The sequence below is a fragment of the Carlito syrichta genome, unplaced genomic scaffold, assembly GCF_000164805.1.
Source record: "Carlito syrichta isolate Samal-C Ts95f unplaced genomic scaffold, Tarsius_syrichta-2.0.1 Scaffold143255, whole genome shotgun sequence".
Classification (NCBI taxonomy): Eukaryota; Metazoa; Chordata; class Mammalia; order Primates; family Tarsiidae; genus Carlito; species Carlito syrichta.
Genome location: NW_007087351.1, coordinates 20983 through 41842, shown reverse-complemented (window position 1 = coordinate 41842; position 20860 = coordinate 20983). Strand labels below are relative to the sequence as shown.

General features: G+C 56.6%; 1 protein-coding gene across 1 annotated transcript in view; it reads left to right on the top strand.

Annotated features, from left to right (window-relative positions):
* Positions 1–20860, top strand: part of RADIL (Rap associating with DIL domain) — a 72438-nt gene that overhangs the window by 48737 nt on the left and 2841 nt on the right. The window contains exons 5-10 of the mRNA XM_021708649.1: positions 8116–8276; positions 12671–12783; positions 13251–13488; positions 14351–14523; positions 19390–19540; positions 20659–20858. Coding sequence (XP_021564324.1) covers positions 8116–8276; positions 12671–12783; positions 13251–13488; positions 14351–14523; positions 19390–19540; positions 20659–20858 — 1036 coding nt within the window. The remainder of the gene's footprint in view (positions 1–8115; positions 8277–12670; positions 12784–13250; positions 13489–14350; positions 14524–19389; positions 19541–20658; positions 20859–20860) is intronic.

Genomic DNA, 20860 nt, shown 5'->3' with positions numbered 1-20860 from the left:
AAGCCCAGCCGTGGGCATCCTTTTCAATCGTTCCTCTTAAAGTCATTTCCCTCCCTGTCCTAATGATTCTTATTGCCCTAGAATCTTTCTTCCCTGTTGTTAATACTGTGTCACTTTTCATTGGTTTACTTTTGCCTGGTAAGTTTTTTATGCCTTTACATTCAACCTTTCTGTGACCCCTTCCTTGTCTTTTCTTTTTAACAAGTCGAGTCCTTTAGGTTTGTTGCATGTCTTTACCACCTGTTTTGTGCTTTCTGTGTACCAAGTTTATTACCTTTATACTTTCTTGTCTAATTGGATTTTTTAAATTCCCCCTTTTGCTTTCTTCTCTATTGGCTTCATAATTATTCCTAAAATAGCCATATCTCTATCTTTTTGTTGAACACTCGCTCTTGGAAGGCTCTGCCTCCTGGCTGGGCACAGTGGCTTATGTTCTTAATCCCAGCACTTTGGGGGCTGAGGCGGGAGGATTGCCTGAGCCCAGAAATTTGAGACCAGCCTGGGCAACATAATGAGCCCTCATCTCTAAGAAAATAAAAGTAAAAAAATTAGCCAAGCATGGTGGCGCATGTGTATATTCCCAGCAACTTGGGAGTCTGAGGCGGATGGATCGACTGAGCCCAGGAGGTCAAGGCTGCAGTGAGCTGTGAGTGTGCCATTGCACCGTAGCTTGGGGGACAGAGTGACGCCCTGACTCAAAAAGAAAAAAAAAAAGAATACTTTGATTTCTACCCCTGCTTCCTGGCTCTCATTTTATATTTTGTAGATATAAAATATATGCTATATTTATGTCTCATTTATATTTTATATTCATATCTCATTGATACTATCTTAGCTTTATCTTGTTTTCAGCGTTGTTGTTTCCCAAATCATTCTCTGTGTTTTTTTGTGTTTAAACCTATGTTTATTTTGATTACCCATGTGCTTGTGCGTGCCAGCGGGTTTTGTTTTTTTCTTATTGTTATTTCTTGTATCCGCTTTCTCCTCTAAGGATGCCTTTCCCTGTACTGAAGTGCATCCTCTGATAGCCCTCTTGTGAGGCTCTGTCATTGCCAACCCTCTTGGACATGGTGTCAGAAATGTTTCGATTTTGCCCCGCTTCTGAAGAACCGTGTACTCTTTTCTGTCAACCCCTGGGGATATTATTCCATTATTTTTGAGCATCTTGTGTATGTCTCATTTTTGTTCTCCGTATTTCGTTTCTTTTTCTTCTTATAAGATTGTCTCTTGATCTTTAATGTTATACATTTTTACCACGCTATATCTAGGGTTTGGCTTGTTCTTATTTATGCTTGGAATTCTGTGGTTCCCCTCAGCGTAGGGGTCACCTATCTTCAGTTTTTGAGGACACATGACCACAGTCTGTTTTGAGCGCTGCCTGCCATGACTCTACTCTCTCTGGTCTGTCCTCCTGGGGCTCCTATTAGCTGTGGCTTGAGCTTTTCATCATGTCACCACACTGCTCTTGCACTTTTTTTTTTTTTTTGAGACAGTATCTTGTTCTGTCACCCAGGCTGGAGTGCAGTGATGTGATCTTGGTTCACTACAAGGCTTGACCTCCTGAGCTCAAGATCATCCTGTCTTAGCCTCCCAAAGTGCTGGAATTGCAGGTGTGAGCCACTATACCAACCCTACAGTTTTATCTCTGTGTCTCCAGTGCTTTCTCTACTGGTTGTTCAGCTCAACAGTACACCCTTCAGCAGTGTGTAATCTGCTGTTTTAAATTTTAGTGATTTTTTTGGGGGTGGAAATGTTTTTATTTTTTATTTGAGAGTTGTGGGTTACAATTCAGGGTTAGGTATACAAATGTTTATTATGCAGGTCCCCTTGTTGATGAGGTATGTCCCTCCCTCCCCTAGCAGTTTCCCTCAACTGCCAATCCCACCCCCGCTCCCCTGACAGTTTCCCACTACTGCCAATTCCTTTCTTATAGGATTATGATAATTCACTCATAAGTGATTTTTTAAAAAAAAGTTCTCATTAGCCAGATGTAGTGGTGCATGCCTGTAGTCCCAGCTACTCGAGCATCTGAGGTGGGAGGATCACTTGAGCTCGGGCATTTGAGGCTACAGTGAGCTATGATCATGCGTTGAACTATAGCCTGGGTGACGGAGCAAGACCCTGGCACACACACACAAACACACCCACAATAAAACATTTCCCTGTGGTTTTTATTGTGTTTCTTTTAAATTTAGCTAGTTCTTTTTTTTTTAACTTGGATATGCCTTGTTCAGTCATTACGACTTACATGGTTTGTCTTTTCAGTCACCTGAACTCTAGATGGCTCCACGGTCTCCGTCTTTTGTCTCTTGGTGTTTTTAGTATGTGTTTGAGTCTCCCTTGCCCTAGCTCTTTTCCACTGGTACAATGGCATTGTAGTGTGCTGTCAGTCTTGTGGAGTGGTTATTCTGGGGACTGGTCATGTGCCTGGTTGTGGAGGTCTCTCACGGGGTTTTTGCCTTTGCTTTCCTGGGGTCCTGCGTCCTCAGGTCTGGATGTTGTGCTCTTGTTTCTTGCTGTCTGCTGGCAGTGTGATCCTTTGGTGTGGTGCGGGCCTAGGCGTTATTTCTTCTGCAGGTGACTTTTTACCCTCTCTCTCCCCTGCCCACAGCAGATGTCCTGTGGCTTCGATGGGCCAGTAAGTGGAAGCTGTGGGCTCTCTGCCGGGACTTTGTTCCAGGTCACCCCTAACGTGTCCCAAGGTCACACCTTGTGTCCTTGCCTGCGTGGAAGCCCTAGTTTCTGGCCATGCGTACAAAAGTTTCACTGGCCACAGTATAGCTTCATCTTGACCTCTGGCTTTCTCCTTCTTCTTAGCACCTAGAAAATTCCTTTCTCCTTCCTCTCTTCCGCCTTTTCAAAATGTTTTGATTCTTTCTCGTCCAACTTCCCTGCATATTTCAAGTGGGAGAAGGAATTGGGCTGCTATGTGCACAGCAGTGACTTCATAGTCTTGGGGTGCAGAGTGAGCGGCGCCTGGAAAGTTCCAGCTTGTTTGTGTTTGTTAGAGTGGGCAGGCTTCAGAATCCCTTTGGAAACACTTGCTTAGAACTGGCCTAAATCAGCTTTGGCACCAACACCCCTGGCCCACCTCACGTATGTCAGTTTAAAGCTTTGCAACTGTGGTTGCAAATCAGTGTTTCCAGTATTGGTGTGTTTCCATGTCAGAGCTTGGAGTTGGGCTTGAGGCGAGGGCTGCAGATTCTTGTTAGTTCTTGCTAGTCCTGCCGTGCACCTGGCATTCCCTGCTGTTCCTGCATCCTGCTGCCCCTGCAGTCCTGTCAGGTCAGAGGAAGACTTTCTGCCTGTCTAATAGTGCCCAGCTATCTCACATACCGTATGTGTCACTCTAGCGAAGCCCCAGACTTTCATACATAAGAAATAACCTATGTACCTCCACACGCAGGCTTACAATCCTTCATCCCGCTGAAAGAAAGACTTTTGACAAATTAAATTCAACGGGTTTATTTGAGCAAAGAGCACAGGTTCAGAGGGTTCCAGAGTTCCAGTGGAGGGAGGGAGAGAGGAGTGGGGAGGGGAGGGTGGAGAGGAGGGAGGAGGGAGAGAGAGAGCATGAGAGGGAGAGAGGGAGAGGAGGGGGGGGAAGAGAGAGAGAGATGGGGCAGAGGAGAGAGAGGGGAGAGGGAGAAAGAAGAGTGCCCCTCCATGGCACTGCTGCATCTGGGCGTGGTCTGATGGGCTGGTCACCTGGGATTGCCTGAGGCCCACTGCCAATTGGCTGGCTTACCGATGTTTGTGATAAAGTCCACTGGCGTTGGGTCTTCAACTTGTTCAGTCACCGAGTGAAGTTGCAATTCCAGTTCATGAGAAGGGATCAAGATACTAGGGTATCCTTGGGCCACATTTAGTTCAGCAATCCCAAATCTTTAGGCCCAGATATGTTTTAGGGTTCAGAATATTCTAGAGCTTAGGAAGATTAGACGGTGGATGTGTGGGGTGTCATGGGGCACCCACAGGCAGACAGTGTTCTGCTCTTGGATGTTTACGCCAAGACCATGCATGGCCTCACGTAAACCTCGTTTTGCCCCAAATAAAATTGCCCCAGGCAGCTGAGAGTGTGCAGGCTCGGAGGGGAAAAGGGACACCTGGCACGTGGCCATGCAGCCATGTCCGCACGTGCCCCTCCAGCCCCACCTAGAGCTGACTTTTGGCACTAATGGCTTCCCTTTGCCTGCAGAAAGGATGGATTTGTGCCGTTTCAGAAAAAACGACAAAGCCAGCCTTTGCTCCGCCATGCCGCCTCTCCTCGCTGCCCTGTCCCTGGTTCTGTGCCTGTTTCCTGTCTCCCTCGTCCCTTCTGAGCCCCTGCAGCCGCCTGGCCTCCCTTCCCCATCTGGTCTGTGACAGCTGCCCACCTGGAGAGCTTAAGCACCCGCTGCACTAAAGGTGGCTCTTCTCAGTTTTGTCCTGATGTGCCACTGGGCACCAGTGACTTCTTGCCTCTCAGTGACATTCCTGCGGTGTGCCTGCCTGTTCTCCTCCTGATGTCTCTGAGCCCTCCTTGCTGGCACCCTCTTCCCTGTCCTGAGCTCTCCCCGGCCTCATCTTCCCTCTGTACCCTCTGCCGCTCCCTCTGTTCGCGTCCCTCCCCAGGAGGCGAGAGCTGCTCTTCTATCCTGGCCTCTCTTGCTGTCCGCAGTGGCTCTGCCGGGCTGCTTGGTGCATCTTCTTGGACTGTTCACTCCCTCCCTCCCTCCCTCCCTCGTATCTGCCTGTCACCCAGTCACAGTGGGATTCCCTCTCTAGTCCATGCCTGGGTCATTTCATATGCCCCACCCCCCGGGCCTCTGGATGTCTCTAGTCCACCCTCCACTCCACCCTGCAATCCAGGCTGCAACAAAATTAAGTCCAGCTTCTCTCTGCTCTGCTGCCCGCAGACCTTGGGGGTTTCCTGTGCCCCCACATGCTGTCCCCAGCAGGATTCGCTTGTCACTGCTGTTGTTGCACACACCTTTCAGGGGCGTGTTCTCACTGTGAAAATATGAGCAAGGCTTAGTACCCAGGAGTACAGGAGATCTGCAATCCTCAGTCCCAGACACCTTCTGGCAGTGTGCTACAGTGTAACATTGACCCTCCCTCCCTCCCTCCCTCTCTCCCTCCCTCTCTCCTTCCCTCCCTCCCGGTGAGAGTACCCTGGAGGGATTGTTTTGTGGTCCTCTTTCTCACTCACAACCTCTCCAGGTTAGTAGGTGTGGTCCACCTACTTTTTTGCGGTGCGCTGTGTTCCATGGCTTCGAACTCCATGGCTTGTTTCCCCAGTCCCCTCCTGACAGACAGGCCAGCTGTGTCCTGGTCTTCACCAGCATCCCACGCCTCTGTCTCTGTGCTCCTTGTGCCCAGCGTGCGTGTTTCCATCGACCCGCCCCCTCCCCTCTCTGCACGAGAGACACCCCGCCCGCACCCATACTGGCCTGCGCAGCCGTTCCTGCTGCTGGAGCATCGTGTGCTGTGGCAGGCCTCACATGTGGCTGCACTTCTGCCCACGTGGCTGTCCTTGTGGAGTGCCCCTTGCCCTCGGCTGGGCCAACATGGAGTCTTTTTCCACCAGACCGGCTCCTCAGTCCAGATTGGCCTGGGTAGGACAGGCTAGGTCTCTATTATTGCCTGGTTGCACTCCGAGGGGTGCCCCGTGTGTGGCCCGGGGCCCACAAGGGACCGGCAGGTGGCGTGCACATGTGCTGAGGCTTGGATTTGATTTGCACAGCCTGGCAGAGGCCTGTCTACCCTCTGAATTCCAGGTGAGATGGAGAAGGGCAATGCATGCTGAAAACAAAATGGAACTAGGCTCCAGAGAGTCGAGTGAGTCCTTTTAAAACTACACAGAACTCTTTATGCCTGTCTGCAACATGTGTGTCATTCAAGCCAGTGTCCAGAATGCACAGAAAGGAGGTCCCGGTTGTGCGACATAAGCGCCAGGCCTTGGCCTGCTGCAGACCTGCTTAGCTGCAGACACAGGGGAGACGGTCCCTGGCCAATTTCTTCCCTCCCCAGGAGTGGGATAGAGACAGAGGTCAACATCGTTTGTGGACAAAAATGAAGTTACGTCAGAGAGAACAGGCAAAACCGTAGGCACCAGAGAGAGTCAGGGACCGGGCCTGAGGTCCCTTCCCAGTTCTACCGGTGGCTCAGCTAGGGAAGGGACAGGGAGAAGGTCAAAGCCTCAGCCCTTCTCTGACGTCCTCATAGACCAGCCACCCACAAAGTCCCAGTGACTTTTTCCCGGGGGTCCCAGACACTATGTAGATACCTGACACCGTGCATGTGGCCATCACTCCTTGAGCTCAGCTCCTCCCAGGCCTGGAGGCAAGTGCTGGGCTTACACAGTGCCCTGAGACCAGCAGGGTCGCAGCTGCCCGGCTTCCCCCTTATAGCTTCCTATTCTGAGACACTGAGGTGGCAAGGGGTCCTTGGGCCAGCCGAGGATAAGGCATCAGGGATGTGTGCCCCACCCCAGGCCAGCCTGAGTCATGGCCGGGTGGTTTGATTTCTTTGTGAGTGGATCCTGTCTGCTCATTGCTCAAGGGGCACACACCTACTTAGGGTCTGAAAGTGTCCAGCCGGTATGATTATGGGAGCTTATGGGTGAAGCATCATCTGAGCTGCCAGAACCCCAAGGCGACCCATGCAGCCCGTCCAAGAGCTTCGTGTTGAGGTGGACGAGACCAGGAGTCTGCGAGAAGACTCGAGGCTGGCCTTTTAAAATGAAGAATGTTCTGGGGACCTCAGCACAGCCTCGCTGTCCATCCCCGAGATCTTGTAAGAGGCCAGTTGAGGGCAAAAAAGGCAGTTTCAGTTCCCACTGTGGATAACACACAGAGGCACATCTTGGGGCTGGTGCCTGTGAGATGCAGGAGGAATGGTTTGAGAGCTCCAAATTTGGAAGCCACCCTGACCCTGGAGGCTTCTATCAGGGGAAGCAGACGACCCTGATGTTGCCCTTATCCCCTGAAAAGGTGGCACTGAGCCGGGAGGTAGCAGGCCTGGGAGGGAAGAGTGCTCCCACCAGCCAGGATGACCACAGGAGGGACCTGAGCTACTTGGGTTTTTTTTCTTTTACTGTTTTTGTTTTTAGATACAGGGTCTCCCTCTATCACTCAGGCTAAAGTGCAGTGGTGTGATCATAGCTCACTGTAGGCTCAAACATCTGGGCCTAGGCAATCCTCCTGCCTCAATTTCCTGAGTAGCTGGGACCACAGACGTGCACTACCATGCCCAGCTCATTTTTTTTGTAGTGATGAGGTCTCGCTATGTTGCACAGGCTGAACTCAAACTCCTGGCCTCAAGTGATCCTCCCACCTTGGTCTCCCAAAGTGATGGGATTACAGGAATGAGCCACCACACCCGGCCTCCTTCTGTTTTAAGTAACAAGAGTAACTGCACCCTGTGGATAAAGAATCAAACTGCAGAAGAGATTGTGGTGGATACCCCTCCCTGGCCCTATTTTTTCTTATACATATCTCGGGGCATCCTTGATTACCTGTGTCCATCTTAGGGATTGCTAATGATGAACTCTAAGTCTTCCAAGTAGAATGCTTTGATCACTGCCTCTTAACTTATCAAATTTGCACACTCTCTTCCTACTTCCTGCTTTAATACCATAGTATTTAATTAATCTTGCTTTGTGCAAAATAGTTGTATTACTCTTTATTTCTGCTGCTAATTACTTTGTTAACTAAAATGATACACTGAAACTGATGTATCTTCTAAAACCTGTGGTACGCCCCCTGTGCACACACACGTGCACACACATATACACTCGTAGGCACTGTCTTTTAACATTCAGAGCTCCTTTATGATCTAATTTCAAAAGACAAGACATGCAAACAGTTTGTTCACCAGAGTTTTTATCAATAGCTGTGGCAACTGGCTATCCTTCCTGCCAGGTTTGTAGGGGTCTCTGGCTGTCGGGTGTTGTGGGCAGTTGCCACACAGGTACACGTCCATATCTGTAACTTCCCTGACACTGTCAGGTTGACCGTAGTAGATTTCGTTGGTGTCCCATGAAGACGGACGTCCTTGTGCGGACAGGGCAGCAGATTCAGGCTCCCTGGGTGTCGGGTCCAAGCATAACTCTTAGTCTTTCTATCTTGGTAGCCAGGAGCCCATCTCGTTGGCCAGCTTTACCATGGCTGACCTAGTTCCAGACCTGCAGCACATTCTTTTCTGGATGTCTAACTCCGTCGAGCTCCTGTACTTTATCCAGCAGAAATGCCCACTCTACATGCAGAGCATGGAGGAGCAGCTGGACGTCACAGGTACGGCTGGCGCTGCCCCCGTGCCTGCACTGGCACCTCAGGCGGGTGAGCATGGTGGCTCCTCGCCAGCCTGGGGCAGAGTTGGCCGCGAGGACAGGGATGGCTTGGTGCCGGGGGCTTCCTCGGGTCCAGTCTGGCCCCTATCGTCCATGCTCGCTGGTCCTCTGCCTGCCCCTTCTTCCGCGTGCTCTGTGTGCTGGTGTCACCTTGCCTGCAGCCTCATTCTGTCCTGCTTGCGGGGAGGCCCGGAGGGTACACAGGTCACTCGGTAGGGGAGACACTGATGCCACTGTGAACTGAACGCAAGGACAGTAGAGAGAGCGGCAGCCCTGAGCCGCCACCCGCTCCAAGATGCACCATTATCCCAGAAGGGGAGAGCGTTGCCAATTATAGTTGTGAAATTGTAGACGATGTCAGTTCCAGAGATAGGGGAAAATGTCAGGATTTCTGAAATACAGTAGGAAATGGTCTGAACGCACTGAGAGGGTGATTCTGATGGGGGCAGTTCTGGGAGGGTTTCAAGAAGGTGGCATTTGGGCCAGGCCTTGCGATTTTAGCTCGTGTGCCTGCTGAGGTCCGTGTGGGGCCTGGAGGTGGCCTGGGAGGTCCCAGGATGGAACCGGGAGGAGTGGCAGGACCAGGCTGCAGCGAGACCGCTGTGATGACCAAGCACCCGGGGACGCTGGGGCCAGAGCCTCACACGGGTGGCCCTGGGTGGGCCCCACTCAGCCGTGCTCGGGCACCCACTCCCCTCACACTTGTCGGGCCCTGGGCCGTATGGGTGCTGTGGGGTCCTGAGCGGTCGTGGTGGTGGGCCTGCCTCTGGGGGGCCCAGGCTCAGTGAGGGGGCCTTTGGGGCCGCATCCGGGAGCTGTGAGGGAGCCCCGCCAGTCACACGGGGTGGGGGCTGGGACGGGGCCTGGCCGAGTGTCCCACAGACCGGGTCTGCCAGATACCACAGCGTCTCTGTGTCCTCAGCCGTGTCCCTGGGCAGTGGCCGTGGCTCCACTGGAAAGAGCCCGAGGAAGCAAGGCCAGCGTGAAGCCCGGGTCAGGCTGCATCCCGGGTATTGGGGCCCCGCTGTGTCCCTCCACGCCTCATGGGGCTGGTTTCCTGAGAGGAGGAGCTCTTGGTGGCTGAGAGGGAGGGGGCAGAGCATTGGCACAGTGACCATTCAGCAGGAGGGTCATCAGGACAAGCTCCTGTCTGCTTCAGGGGCCCGGTTCTGGGTCTCTGGGGGCGGGCTGGGCTGCAGAGACCAGGCTGGACTGCCATCCAGGAAGCCCGGGTGAGCCAGTGTGTGGGCCCTGGACATTAGGTTGTAGGGTAGGGGCACTCCCTGCTCCTGAGAGAGGCAGAGCCCGCCGGGGTCTGTCCACCTTCCTTCCTATCCGCCATGGTTTCTTTGGATTGTGTTTTCTTATCCCTGTTTCAGTGAGGGAGTAGTGGACCTTTCTGTGGGGCTGCCTGGGCCTCAGAATTGGGGCTTTCTTAGCTATTTGGAGGGGAGCGTTGCGCCTTCCTAGCTCAGTGGGCATTCCGGACCTGTGGCCTCCGTCCCCTGTCCCCTCAGAAGACTGAAGGCCAGCCCGCAGACTCCAGGGCCCGGGTTGGAGGCAGATGTTTCCTCTGTCTTTTACCTGGACCACGATGTAAGCAGCTGCACCTGCCCAGTCTCCAGAGCCAGGCCCCTCACATCCAGCCGCTGGCCTGCGGTCTGCCCTGGGGTGCTTGGCCTTCCGGGACTCCAGTGCCCGGCACCACCCCTCCAGACCTGACTCCAGCCTCGTTCTCGCGTCCTCGAGGGTCTCAGACGCCCAGGGCCGATGTCACAGACACAGGTGGCTCCGGTGTGGAAGAGACTCTTCTGGCGCCGGCACTGGCTGGGAGCGCCCGGGTCTTCCCACGATGTGGTCCCTCTGTGTGGCCTGGGGACGAGGCAGCTTAGGGGGCCAGGAAGTCCCTGTTGTTCTGGCTGCTGCAGTAAGAGTCAGCCCTGTGACCGACACAGCTGGCTTCCACGCCCCCATGACTTTCGGGCTCTGCATCCCGGGCGTGTCCCCTGGCGATGCTCTTTCCCATGTGGCTTTCTCTCAGCCCGGCCCGGGGACAGCTGGGTCACACCCGGTCCCGCACTGGCTGCTGTTCATGGGAAAAGTTGCCCCAGGCTGACAGGCCCGCTTCCTTAGCTGCTGCCTCTGGTACTGGGGAGCAAGTTATTTTTGGTCGGGGGCCTGGGTGTTGTCTGGCCCAGTTGAGGCTGTGGGAGAATGAGCCTGCGGCCCTGGGGCCCCTGCCCCACCCGCCCCAGGGAGACCACGTGGCCCAGGGGCTCCCCGCGGATCTGGGTGTCAGGAGGGAGGCGGGCGCCAGCGGACTCAGGAAAAACAGCGTCAGCCAGAGGGTGCAGGCAAGGTCAGAGCCGGCGTTCAGGCTTCTGATCCTCTGCAGGAAACGTCTGGGAAAAATTCTAAAATCAGAGCCATCACGTCCTAGAGCTGGTCACGTGGCTGTTGTCATTCCCCAAACAGTGCTTCTGCCTAAAGCGTTTACCCAGGGCCCATCTCACGAGGGTCGGCATTTGTTTGTCAGGTGCATGTGGAATTCTCCCCTCTCCTCCTCTGGCCTGTGACTCCACACTCTTTCCTTGAGGGGCAGGGTTGGCCACCGCAGGTGTCCTGGGGTGCGGAATGGGGCAGGGTCAGCTGGCAGAGGTGTCTCAGGTGCTTTGGAAATGGAGTCTCAGGCCTGTGTGGGCATGTGCGGAGCCTGTTCTGTGGTTTGTGCTACGTGATCCTGCCTCCTCCTCCTGCCAGGCCCAGGCCCCAGTTTCTTCTTCCCTCTGGCGCTCCGCCCTGGCCCCAGGGAGCCATGTGGACCTGGTTCTAGACAGACCCAGCAGCCCGAGGCAGCCGGTGGTCAGGGCACCTGTGGCAGACAGGTCAAGTGTGTGGAGCTCACCTTCCTGGCCCCTTCCCCTTGCCTCCTTCATGCTGTGAAGACGCCTGGCCGTTGGTTGTTCTGGTGGGCTATGGAGCCAGCCTTGCATTTCTCTGTAGGCCTGGAGACTTCTAGAAGAAAGCAGTGTTGCAGCTGGCAAAGGCCTAAGCGTCTCTTGCTGTCCCAGGTCCTGGGCCCCTTCAGTTGCCAGGGAGGCTGCAGGGAGCCATGAGCAGGTGGACCCACCCGGGTCCCAGATGAGCCCCCTGGCCAGACACTGGGGGAAGCCTCACTGGTTCTTGGGGGGTGAGCTGCAGAGGGGGCTTGGCGGGTGAGGGCTGGGCAGCCCTGGGCCCCTGAAGGGGAAGCACCACGAGCAGCCTGTGGAAGTGGCGGGAGCATGTCCAGGCCATGGTGGGCCAGGCAGTGGGAGTGGCCTGTCCTGAGCTCCTGGGAAGTCCAGCTTGGGGAAGTTGTAGAGTCGCAGGTCCAGTGCCTCCTTTGCAGCCCTGACAGGCACCCAGACATGCAGCCTGGCTGTGCCCCCGGTAGGAGGGGCACTAAGAGGGTGGTGGCAACCGCAGGCCAGCAGCGCTGGAAGCACATTCCAGGGTTGGGCACCCACTTCTGTGGTAACGATCGAATGAGGATTTGAGGAACGAAGGGACCCACAAGCTGGACGTCCAGTGTCCTGGCTCCTCCTCCCGAGTGCCGCAGGACCCCCAGTCACTGAGACCACCAGGTTCCCCTCACTTTCTGGAAGTCCCTCTGGGTATCCCCTGGGGCCTCTGCCCTTCACAGAGGAATCACCCGGTGTCCACTGACGCCTGTTCTCTCCTGGGCAGCCCCCAGTCTCAGCTCCAGCAGCACCAACTCACGCCCATTCATCCCCTTTCCCACCCTGTCCCCACAACCCGGGGAGGCCCGAGCGCCCTGCCCAGAGCTGGGCTCTCTCAGGTGGCCAAGGACACAGCAGGGTCTGCAGCAGCCTCTCCAGGTGCGGGCGGAGGGGACGAGGTGATTTGGTTCTTTTTCTTCGAAGATGTGAGGAATCCATGGAGTGGCAGCCCCCTCATGGGCTGCTGCCAAAGTCCTTTGACCTGTGTCCCGAGTGAGAAGTGACCTGTGGGGCAGGGGTTAGGAGCTGTTATTTTGGGTGCTTGGTTCTGAGGAAAATGTCACCAGACCATGGGAGTGGGTAGGTTGTGGGTTGGGAATAGGAATGTCTGGCGTCTGGACCCCCCAGCCTCCTCCCCAGCATTCCTGGTCCCACCCGAGGGCGGCAGGCAGGCTTGGGCGCGGCTGGGACCAGAGTGAGCCCCCAACGTGGCCCAGGGTCATGCAGCCAGTTGATCACATCTCCTGCCTCACATGGGTGCCTTGGGCGGTGCACTTGGGAGGGAACTTGGCCACGACTGGGCGGGGTGACTGTCGGTGTTGCTGTGTCCCCGCAGGCTCGAAGGAGTCTCTGTTCTCCTGCACGCTGACGGCCAGCGAGGAAGCCATGGCGGTGCTGGAGGAGGTGGTGCTGTACGCCTTCCAGCAGTGCGTCTACTACGTCTCCAAGGTGTGCGGGCACCGGCTGCCGCCCTCCTGGTGGTGCCTGCATCTTGTGGGAGAAAGCGGGCACGGGTGTAACTAGCTTTCCCAGAGGCCTTCTGCTGCGAGTCTCTGGGGGCCTGGGCTAACTTGGGGTGCTGCCTCTCCGGGCAAGGGATGGCTCTGCCCTCGGCACCCATGAGGGGTCTCCATCCCTTTGCTGGAGCCTCTCCCACCAAGCGCCTCCTCTGCACCTCCCAAGGCCATCCCTGCCTTTGACAGCAGCGGGTTCCCGGGCTGAGTCCCCACACCCCATCTCTGTTCCTGGCAGCCCCGGGAGGCAGCTCCGCGAGAGCCCCACCCACTGCCGGACGCAGGAAAAGCCTCAGCCTGTCCAGTGGGGCGCCGCGACGGGCCGGAGAGGGCAGCCGCAGTCAGGGTGGGCCCCCCGGCCACCAGCACCCCGGCAATGGCGGTGGGCACTCTCTCCCCCAGTCCCTGTATGTCTGCCTCCCGGCCCTCCTGGAATGCCCCCCGTTCCAGACGGAGCGCCGGGAGAGCTGGTGCTCGACCCTCGAGCTGCCCGAGGAGCTGCGCCGCGTCGTGTCCGTGTACCAGGCGGCCCTGGACCTCCTGCGGCAGCTGCAGGTGCACCCCGAGGTGGCCTCGCAGATGCTCGCCTACCTCTTCTTCTTCTCTGGCACTCTGCTCTTCAACCAGCTCCTCGACAGGGGTGAGGGCCGCATGCTTGTGGGGCTGGGGCAAAGGTGGGGGGCTCACATTCCTGCGAGAAATGTCCAGTGCTCGCTGGAGGCTGTGGCCGCTGGCCCCCACGGACTCCGGGCGGGGGACAACTCTGGTGAGGCTGGGATCCTGCTCCCTGAGAGTCTGTTGTCCGTTGGGGAGTGAGGGGCGGGAGGCAGGCCTGGGGATAGGACCTGTCGCCTGGAGTGTGTCACCTCGGCCCTGTGGTCCCACCGGGGTTTCGGAGAAGCCAAGGCCAGGAGGTCTGCACGCGGCCTCTTTTCCATGACAGGAGGGGACAGGCCCAAGAGAGTTAAGGGATTGTCTCAGAACTGTTGGTGGACACGTCAGAGCCAGGCTGGACCCCAAATCTGCACAGCCACAAAGACTCTGACCTTTGGCCTTGCTGAGCTGAGCTGACATTCCTCCATCACCCACAGGGGCGTAGGGTGATGGGCACTTCCAGCCACAGACACTGCTGGGAGCACAGAGAGATATGAGCAGGGATGCGCCTGCAATATATGCAAGTTGCCAGCACAGGCGGGGTGGCACTGGGGCCAGGGGCGGGGGGTCCTGGCCATGGGCTGCCTTTGGAGTCCACCCTGCCCAGCCACCTTCACCTCTGACCCTTGCGCCGGAGAGGGACTGAGAAGCAGGCCAGTGGTCTTAGAAACTGAGGGAAGATCTCGTGTCTGCCCTGGAGCTGTGATGTCCTCAGTAGCCTGGAGCAGAGAAGGCTGCGAACCAGACTCTGGGAACCAGCTGGTACCTGCATCCCCCAGGGCAGGGTGGCCGCCTGCTTGAGCGTGGGAAGGCCCAGGCATCACCTTCCTCCCTTCCTCCGCCCCCAGGCCCCTCCCTGAGTTGCTTCCATTGGCCCAGAGGCGTCCAGGCCTGCACCCGCCTGCAGCAGCTCCTGGAGTGGACGAGGAGCGCCGGCTTTGGGGCCGCCGGAGAGCACTTCTTTCAGAAGCTCTCCTGCACCCTCAACCTGCTGGCCACGCCCAGGGCCCAGCTCATCCAGGTAGGAGGGTGCAGGCCGCATGGGCCGTGAGCTCTGTGCTGGGGTTGGGGCTAGGGTGTGATCCTGGGTCACTGGCTCAGAAGCCGGGCTGGGGCTGGGATCTGGCTCCCAGGCCCGGAGCCCTCCAACATCCCAGTTGCAGAGTTGCTTCCGATCCACAGCTGTCCCCACTGGCAGTAGGATAATGGCCCCAAAGATGTCTGTGCCCAGTCCTGGGGCCAGTGACCATGTCACCCACATGGCAAAGAGGACTCTGGCAAAGGACCTTGAGAGGGGGAGGTGTCCCCGAGAATCCTGGTGGCCCTCTCTAATCAGATGAGTCCAGAGAGTGGTCAGAGAGATGGACAGAGGAGAAGGAAGGACTTGGCTCTGAAGATGGAGAGGACCCGAGAAAGCTGACCCCTGAGGCCACCCAGCTTACGGAGGCCGCCAGAAGGCTCAGGAATAGGACTCAACCAGAGCAGCTCGATCAGCATTTTGAAGGACACCGACACCTGGATGCAGTAACTGGGCATGAGCCTGTAGTTCTGCTGAGGACAACCTGCACAACCAAAAGCACAGAAGTCATCTGTTTCAAGGCACCAGCGAGCCACCGAAGGAGCCGTGGCTCTGCAGAGGGAGGCCGCAAAAGCTGAACTGGAGTGCTGCCCGTTGCTTCTCCCATGGGGGCATTTGCTGTCCTGGGAGCAGGCTACTTGTGAGGTGGAGAATCCAGGCTTTGTCCAGGCAGGGGCCATTGCGGGGGAAACAGAAACCCGAACAGCACTGGCCATCTCGCAGGCTAGAGACGAACTCACAGACCTCAGGGGCCCGAAACGCATGGCTGGCTCCCCTGAAGACAGTTGCCAAAGTTCAGAAGCTGCAGAAGGTGGGATGGGGAAAGTCTGTAAAACGAAGAAAAAAGCTTTGAAGAGAGCTGGAGTTTGTGGTAGTCACACAATGCAGAGGAGACAAACATGAGAGTTCAGGACCCCTTAGGGAGTAAACACCAGGTCCTCAGATGAAACCTTGGGGTAGGGATCAAGCAACTGAGGCTCACCAAAGGCCTGCCCCACCCCAGCTCGGCTCACTCAGCTGCATTAAGTTGATTAGCAGCAGTGGGGACATAAAATATCAAAACCTGTGGCTGCAGTTAAAGCAGCACTAGGAGGACAAGTTATAGCCTTAGATGCACACATCAGGAAAAAAGGAAGGCCAAGGACAAGTGATCATGAAGCAAGAAAAAAACAGCAAACCAACTCTAAAGAAAGCAGAAGGAAATGATGGGGGGGGCAAAAAAAGTCAGTGAAACAGTAAATCAACATGTCGTAGAGGAAAGTGATAGAGCCGGCAGTTGGTTCTTTGAAAAATGTAATAAAAGAAGCACAAATCGCTAGTATAGAAATGAAAAAGGGGACAGCACTCAGATTCCACACTAAAAATCAGTAGGAGGAGGAGATTATGGCCAACTTTATACTGATACATTTGACAACGTAGATGAAATGGACAAATAAGAAAAATAATATTTACTAAAACTTAACACGAGAGGAAAGTAAAAATAGTCCCATATGCATTAAAGAAATTGAATCCATTATCTTAAAACCTTTACACAAAGAAGGTTCAAGATCCATATGGTTTCACTGATGAATTATTTTAAGTGTTAAAGAAGAAATAGTACCATTATTACCAACACTTCCAGAAACTAGGAAAAGAGGAAATCCCATCTCATTATAAAACACCAGTACTGCCTTGATACCAAAACCAGAAAAGGAATTATCAGAAAGGAAAAGATGAGCAATTTCACAGCTCATCAGAGAAATGAAGTTCGGAATCAAAATGTTTTAATCGCCAAACACAGAATGGTTAAAAGAAAAAAGCCAGGCTGGGTGTGGCGACTCACGCCTGTAATCCCGACACTTTGGGAGACTGAGGCAGGAGGACTGCTTGAGGCCCAGAGTTTGGGGCCAGCCTGGGCGCATGTGCACATGCGTGTGTGCCTCCAACCCCAGACCTCGATGAGGTGCCACCGCATGTTACTGGTGTGCTCTTGCATGTGCTTTCGCATGTTACTGGTGTGTTGTAAGTGACTGCTGCCACTTCAGAAGTACTTGGGAGTGTCTGTTGGGTGTATCTGCCGAAGCTGAGGTTGAGCGGTTCTCCCAACGGAGACACGACGTGTCTGCTCGTGCCTGTGCGGGGATGTTGATGGGGCTGCTCGCAGCTGCCCGCAGGGAGCAGCTATGGCGTGTGGTGCCCTTGTGACAGTGAAATGGTGCAGAGCAGTGAGACGGGGCAGGCGGGTCACAAGGAGCCACAGACGAGCCTGGAGCATGGCTGAGCGGAAGGCGTCAGGCCGGAGGCCCGGGGCTCCAAAACAGGCAGTGCGCCTGGGTGTGGGGAGCCGAGTGGCACTGCCTGTCACGGTCCCTGCGAGGGCTCCTTGGGCTCCAGGTGGCGCGGGCCTTGTTCTGGTGGCTGTTCCCGGGCTGGGCTCACAGTGTGCTTCTTTGGGAAAGTCCATTGAGTTGTGCATTTCGGGTTTGTCTGGTTTCCTGCGTGACTGGCATGCGGCGACACAAAATGCACGCCCGTGGAAGGGAACAGCAGCAGCTCTCAGGGAGGCGCCTCCTGCGCTCAGCAGGGCGCCCTTCTCACTCAGGCAGAAGGGGGCCAGGGGGTGTGTTCCTGTATGTGTTCCAAGCGGGAGAAGGTGGGCAGAGTTGGGACCCTGTCAGCAGTGACGGCCCTGGAAGCCAGGGAGCACCAGCAGGGATTCCACAGACGCAGCCAAGCCCGGCCCAGCCCCACACTGACGCCTGGAAGCGGTGCCCTAACTTCGGAGCAGACAGCCCAGCCCAGCGTCCTCAAGCAAGCTTCCAGCAGGAGGGGTGGCGGGGGGACAGCTGGAGGGGAGGACAGGGCCAGAACGAAGACTTGTAGGTCGTCTCTGTCCCAGATTCCTCTTTGTTTTGTTTTGTTTTTTGTTTCAAACCCTTTAGAAATGTAAAAACCATTTTGAGGTGTGAGGGCCCTATAAAACTAGGTCTCTGGCCATGGTTCGGTGACCCCTGAACAGACTATTCAGGGAGAAGAAGCTGTAGAAAATCATTTATAGACTCAAAAAGTTAAGAGAAGACACAGTGTCTGTATAATACTCATTAGAGTCTACAAATGCGAGAACAAAAAAATTCCTGGAAAGTATAACAGGGAAACAGAAATGAAGAAACACTCTGTGGCAGTGTTGGAAGGTAAAGCCAAGGAAGCCATCCAGAACGGGGGGGTGAGGGGACCCTGAGGGAGACGGAGAGGGAGGGAGAGAAACAGTCGTGGGGGGGTGGAAAGGGAGGGAGAGACGGGGAAAGAGGGAGAGAGTGGGAGGCCTCTGTTCCCATGAAGCTGAGCCCAGCTCCAGCTGCGGCCCCTCCCTGACACCAACCCGGGACAAACCACAGAAGTGGGAGGAAACATGGTTCCAGGGAGGAGGACACACGGGGGCTTTCCGCTTTGCCCCTCCCCACGCAGCCCAGAGGCACAGGTCATCCTTCAGGGCACACACGTGGGAGTAAAACAAGCAAGAGAAGCCAGGTGTGGCGCGGGAGCGCCCGAGGTCCCAGCTACTCGACAGGCGGAGGTGGGAGGTCACTTGAGCCCAGGAGTCCTGCCCGTGGTGTGCTGTGCCAATCAGGTGTCTGCGATGAGTTTGGCTTCAATATGGTGACCTCCCAGGAGTGGGGGCCACTGGGTTGCCTCAGAAGGGGTGGACGGGCCCAGGTCAGAAACAGCAGGCCAAAACGCCTGTGCTGATGAGTAGTGGAGTCGTGCCTGTGAATAGTCAGTGCACTCCAGCCTGGGCAACATAGCAAGACTCCGTCTCTTAAAAAAAAAAAGCCGGAGAGAAATGGAGGAAGAAACAATAGGAAAGTTGGAGGCCCAGTCAGTGAGGCCACATTCAAACAGCAGGAGTCCAGAGAAGGCCAGTGGAGGAGCTGGTGGCGAGGAAGGGAAGGCAGAGCCGGTGTCGGATGAGCAGACACCACGGTGAGAGCGGACTTGCACCAGCATGTGGCATCCCGGGATTTCGGAGCCTGTGAGCTTCCCCGGAAGAAAGACCAGACAGGCTTGAAGAGTGGCGCGCAGGAGGGGTTCCGGCTTCCCCGGAGCAGCTCAGGGAGTGAAGACAGGAGCGCCTGCACATTCCCCATGTGACGACGTCCAGTAGTTCCGTGCCGGGAGAAGGAGCCTCTGCCAGCAGCCGCCCTTTCCAGGAAGCTCCTCAAGGATCTGCTCCAAGAAAAGGGAAAACCAGAGTGGGAGAATTGAGCTCCAGAAGGCAGGGAAGCAGCTAGAGCCCGGAAAGGGCTCTGAAGGCTGGGCAGAGCCCTGGGTGGCCCCAGGCTTCTGCCCTAGTTCTGAGGGCCAGACCCACCTTTCCTAGGGCTCAGGCTTTGGTCTTTCTGAGAAGTCTCCCCCGTCTGAGCTCAGGAGTCGGCCTTGCTCACCCCTCGGGCTTGTCTTGACTCCTTGGACGTGCATTCTCCTCCAGTTTCCCAGCAGTTGTTTTTCTCCTGTTGAGGTCACGGTGTGAGGTGGCTCCGTGCCTGTGATGAGGGGAGGTGTTGGCTGGACAAGGGCTCCTTGGGGCTCCGCTGGCCTCTCTGGAGAGCAGCCGCCCCATGGGTGCTGGAGTGAGCCACTGGCTGTGACACTGTCCCCTCGCGGACCTCGACGTGCGGGTCCCTGGGGGAGTGAGGCCAGCGGGGGCGTGTGTGGGGGGCCCAGAGCCCGCTCCTCTGCCAGCTGCCGCAGGGCACCATGGAGTGGGCTGTGCCGAGGGCCCGCGGCGGGCTCCCGGACACCTGGGACCACCAGCGCCTTCTCGTTCCCCAGATGAGCTGGGCAGCCCTGCGGGCCGCGTTCCCCGCCCTGAGCCCGGCACAGCTGCACCGGCTGCTGACTCAGTACCAACTGGCCTCGGCCATGGGCCCCACGAGTGCCTGGGAGCCGGGGGCCCAGGACAGCCCCGAGGCCTTCAAGTCAGGTAAGCTCGGGGGCAGGAGGAGGGGGACCGATGACCCGGTGGGCTGTCCACCCCAGGCTGCAGGAAACACCAGGGCAGCCTACCCCACCTCCCAGCTGTGTGGTGTCGGGGAGCCCCTGCCTGACGCCCCACCCTGTCCCCACTTGGGGACCCCCTCGCTGGGAGTCGGGGCCAAGAGTCCCTGCCCAGGTGCCAAATTCCAGGCTCAGGTCAGAGACCCGCCTGCCAGGGAAAACGCCCCTGAGCACGCTGCCATGCGTGGCACCCACACACGCACACACGTGCACACGCACACAAGCCCACCCCCATCCAGGGGTCTGTACAAGTGTGTATGGATGTGTGCATACATCGGTGCGCATTTTTATTTGTAAATTATTCACATCTTCCCTCATTAGCATTCTGTCTATCAAAACTCCTAAATAGAAACACCAAGCAAAGGATATGGGAAATGCAGATTTCAGCAGGGCTACTGACGCCATCCCCCTGCGCCCAGTCACCCTACAGCGGGTGTGGACACGGGAACGGCTCTGAGCAGGACTCCTGGTTCCACCGGACGCCTCTTGGGCCCCTCCCCCACATGCTGATTTGTTTCCGAGGCCTGCCGTGTGGACGCTCTGAGCTGGGAGCTGGGGTCACTGTCCACATGGCTCTTCTGTGTCGCGAGGGTGCCCATGCTCTAGTGGCCCGAGGCCCGCCTCCACGAGGGCCACTGGCATCCTGGCGCCACCTGCAGGGACGTGGGCAGCACGGCTCTGGGAGCTCCGGGAGGCACTTGTGGCCAGCTTGGGGCCGAGCGAGCCGCACCTAGGTCCCGTCCGATGCCCGCGTGGCAGAGACAGGCCCAGGCGCGGAGCACTCAGCGGGCTATGAGTTGGGTGATGTGGCCAGAGGGCCAGACTGCCAGAGCCTTGTTCTCAGTCCTGGGACACGTGGGCTCCCTTCCAGGTAGTCAGCCGGGCTTCAGAGGGGATGAGAGGTTGGGGCCAGTCGCCCGGTGGGGATCCCACCCTCCGGAGCTCGGGCTGCGTGTCCCGGGTTCAGGACAGGGGTGGCCGGGCAGGCCTGGCGAGGGGAGGGCATCTTCTCCCGTGCCAAGTGATGGCACCCCGCCCCTGCAGAGGATGTCCTGGAGTCCTACGAGAACCCCCCACCCATCGTCCTGCCAAGCGAGGGCTTCCAGGTGGATCTGGAAGCCAGCAGCCTGGACGACAGCATCTACCAGCACCTGCTGTACGTGCGCCACTTTCTGTGGGGCCTGCGGAGCAAAGCCAGCCCTGGCAGCCCTGGGAGCGGGCCGGCCCAGCCGGAGTGTCCCAAGGT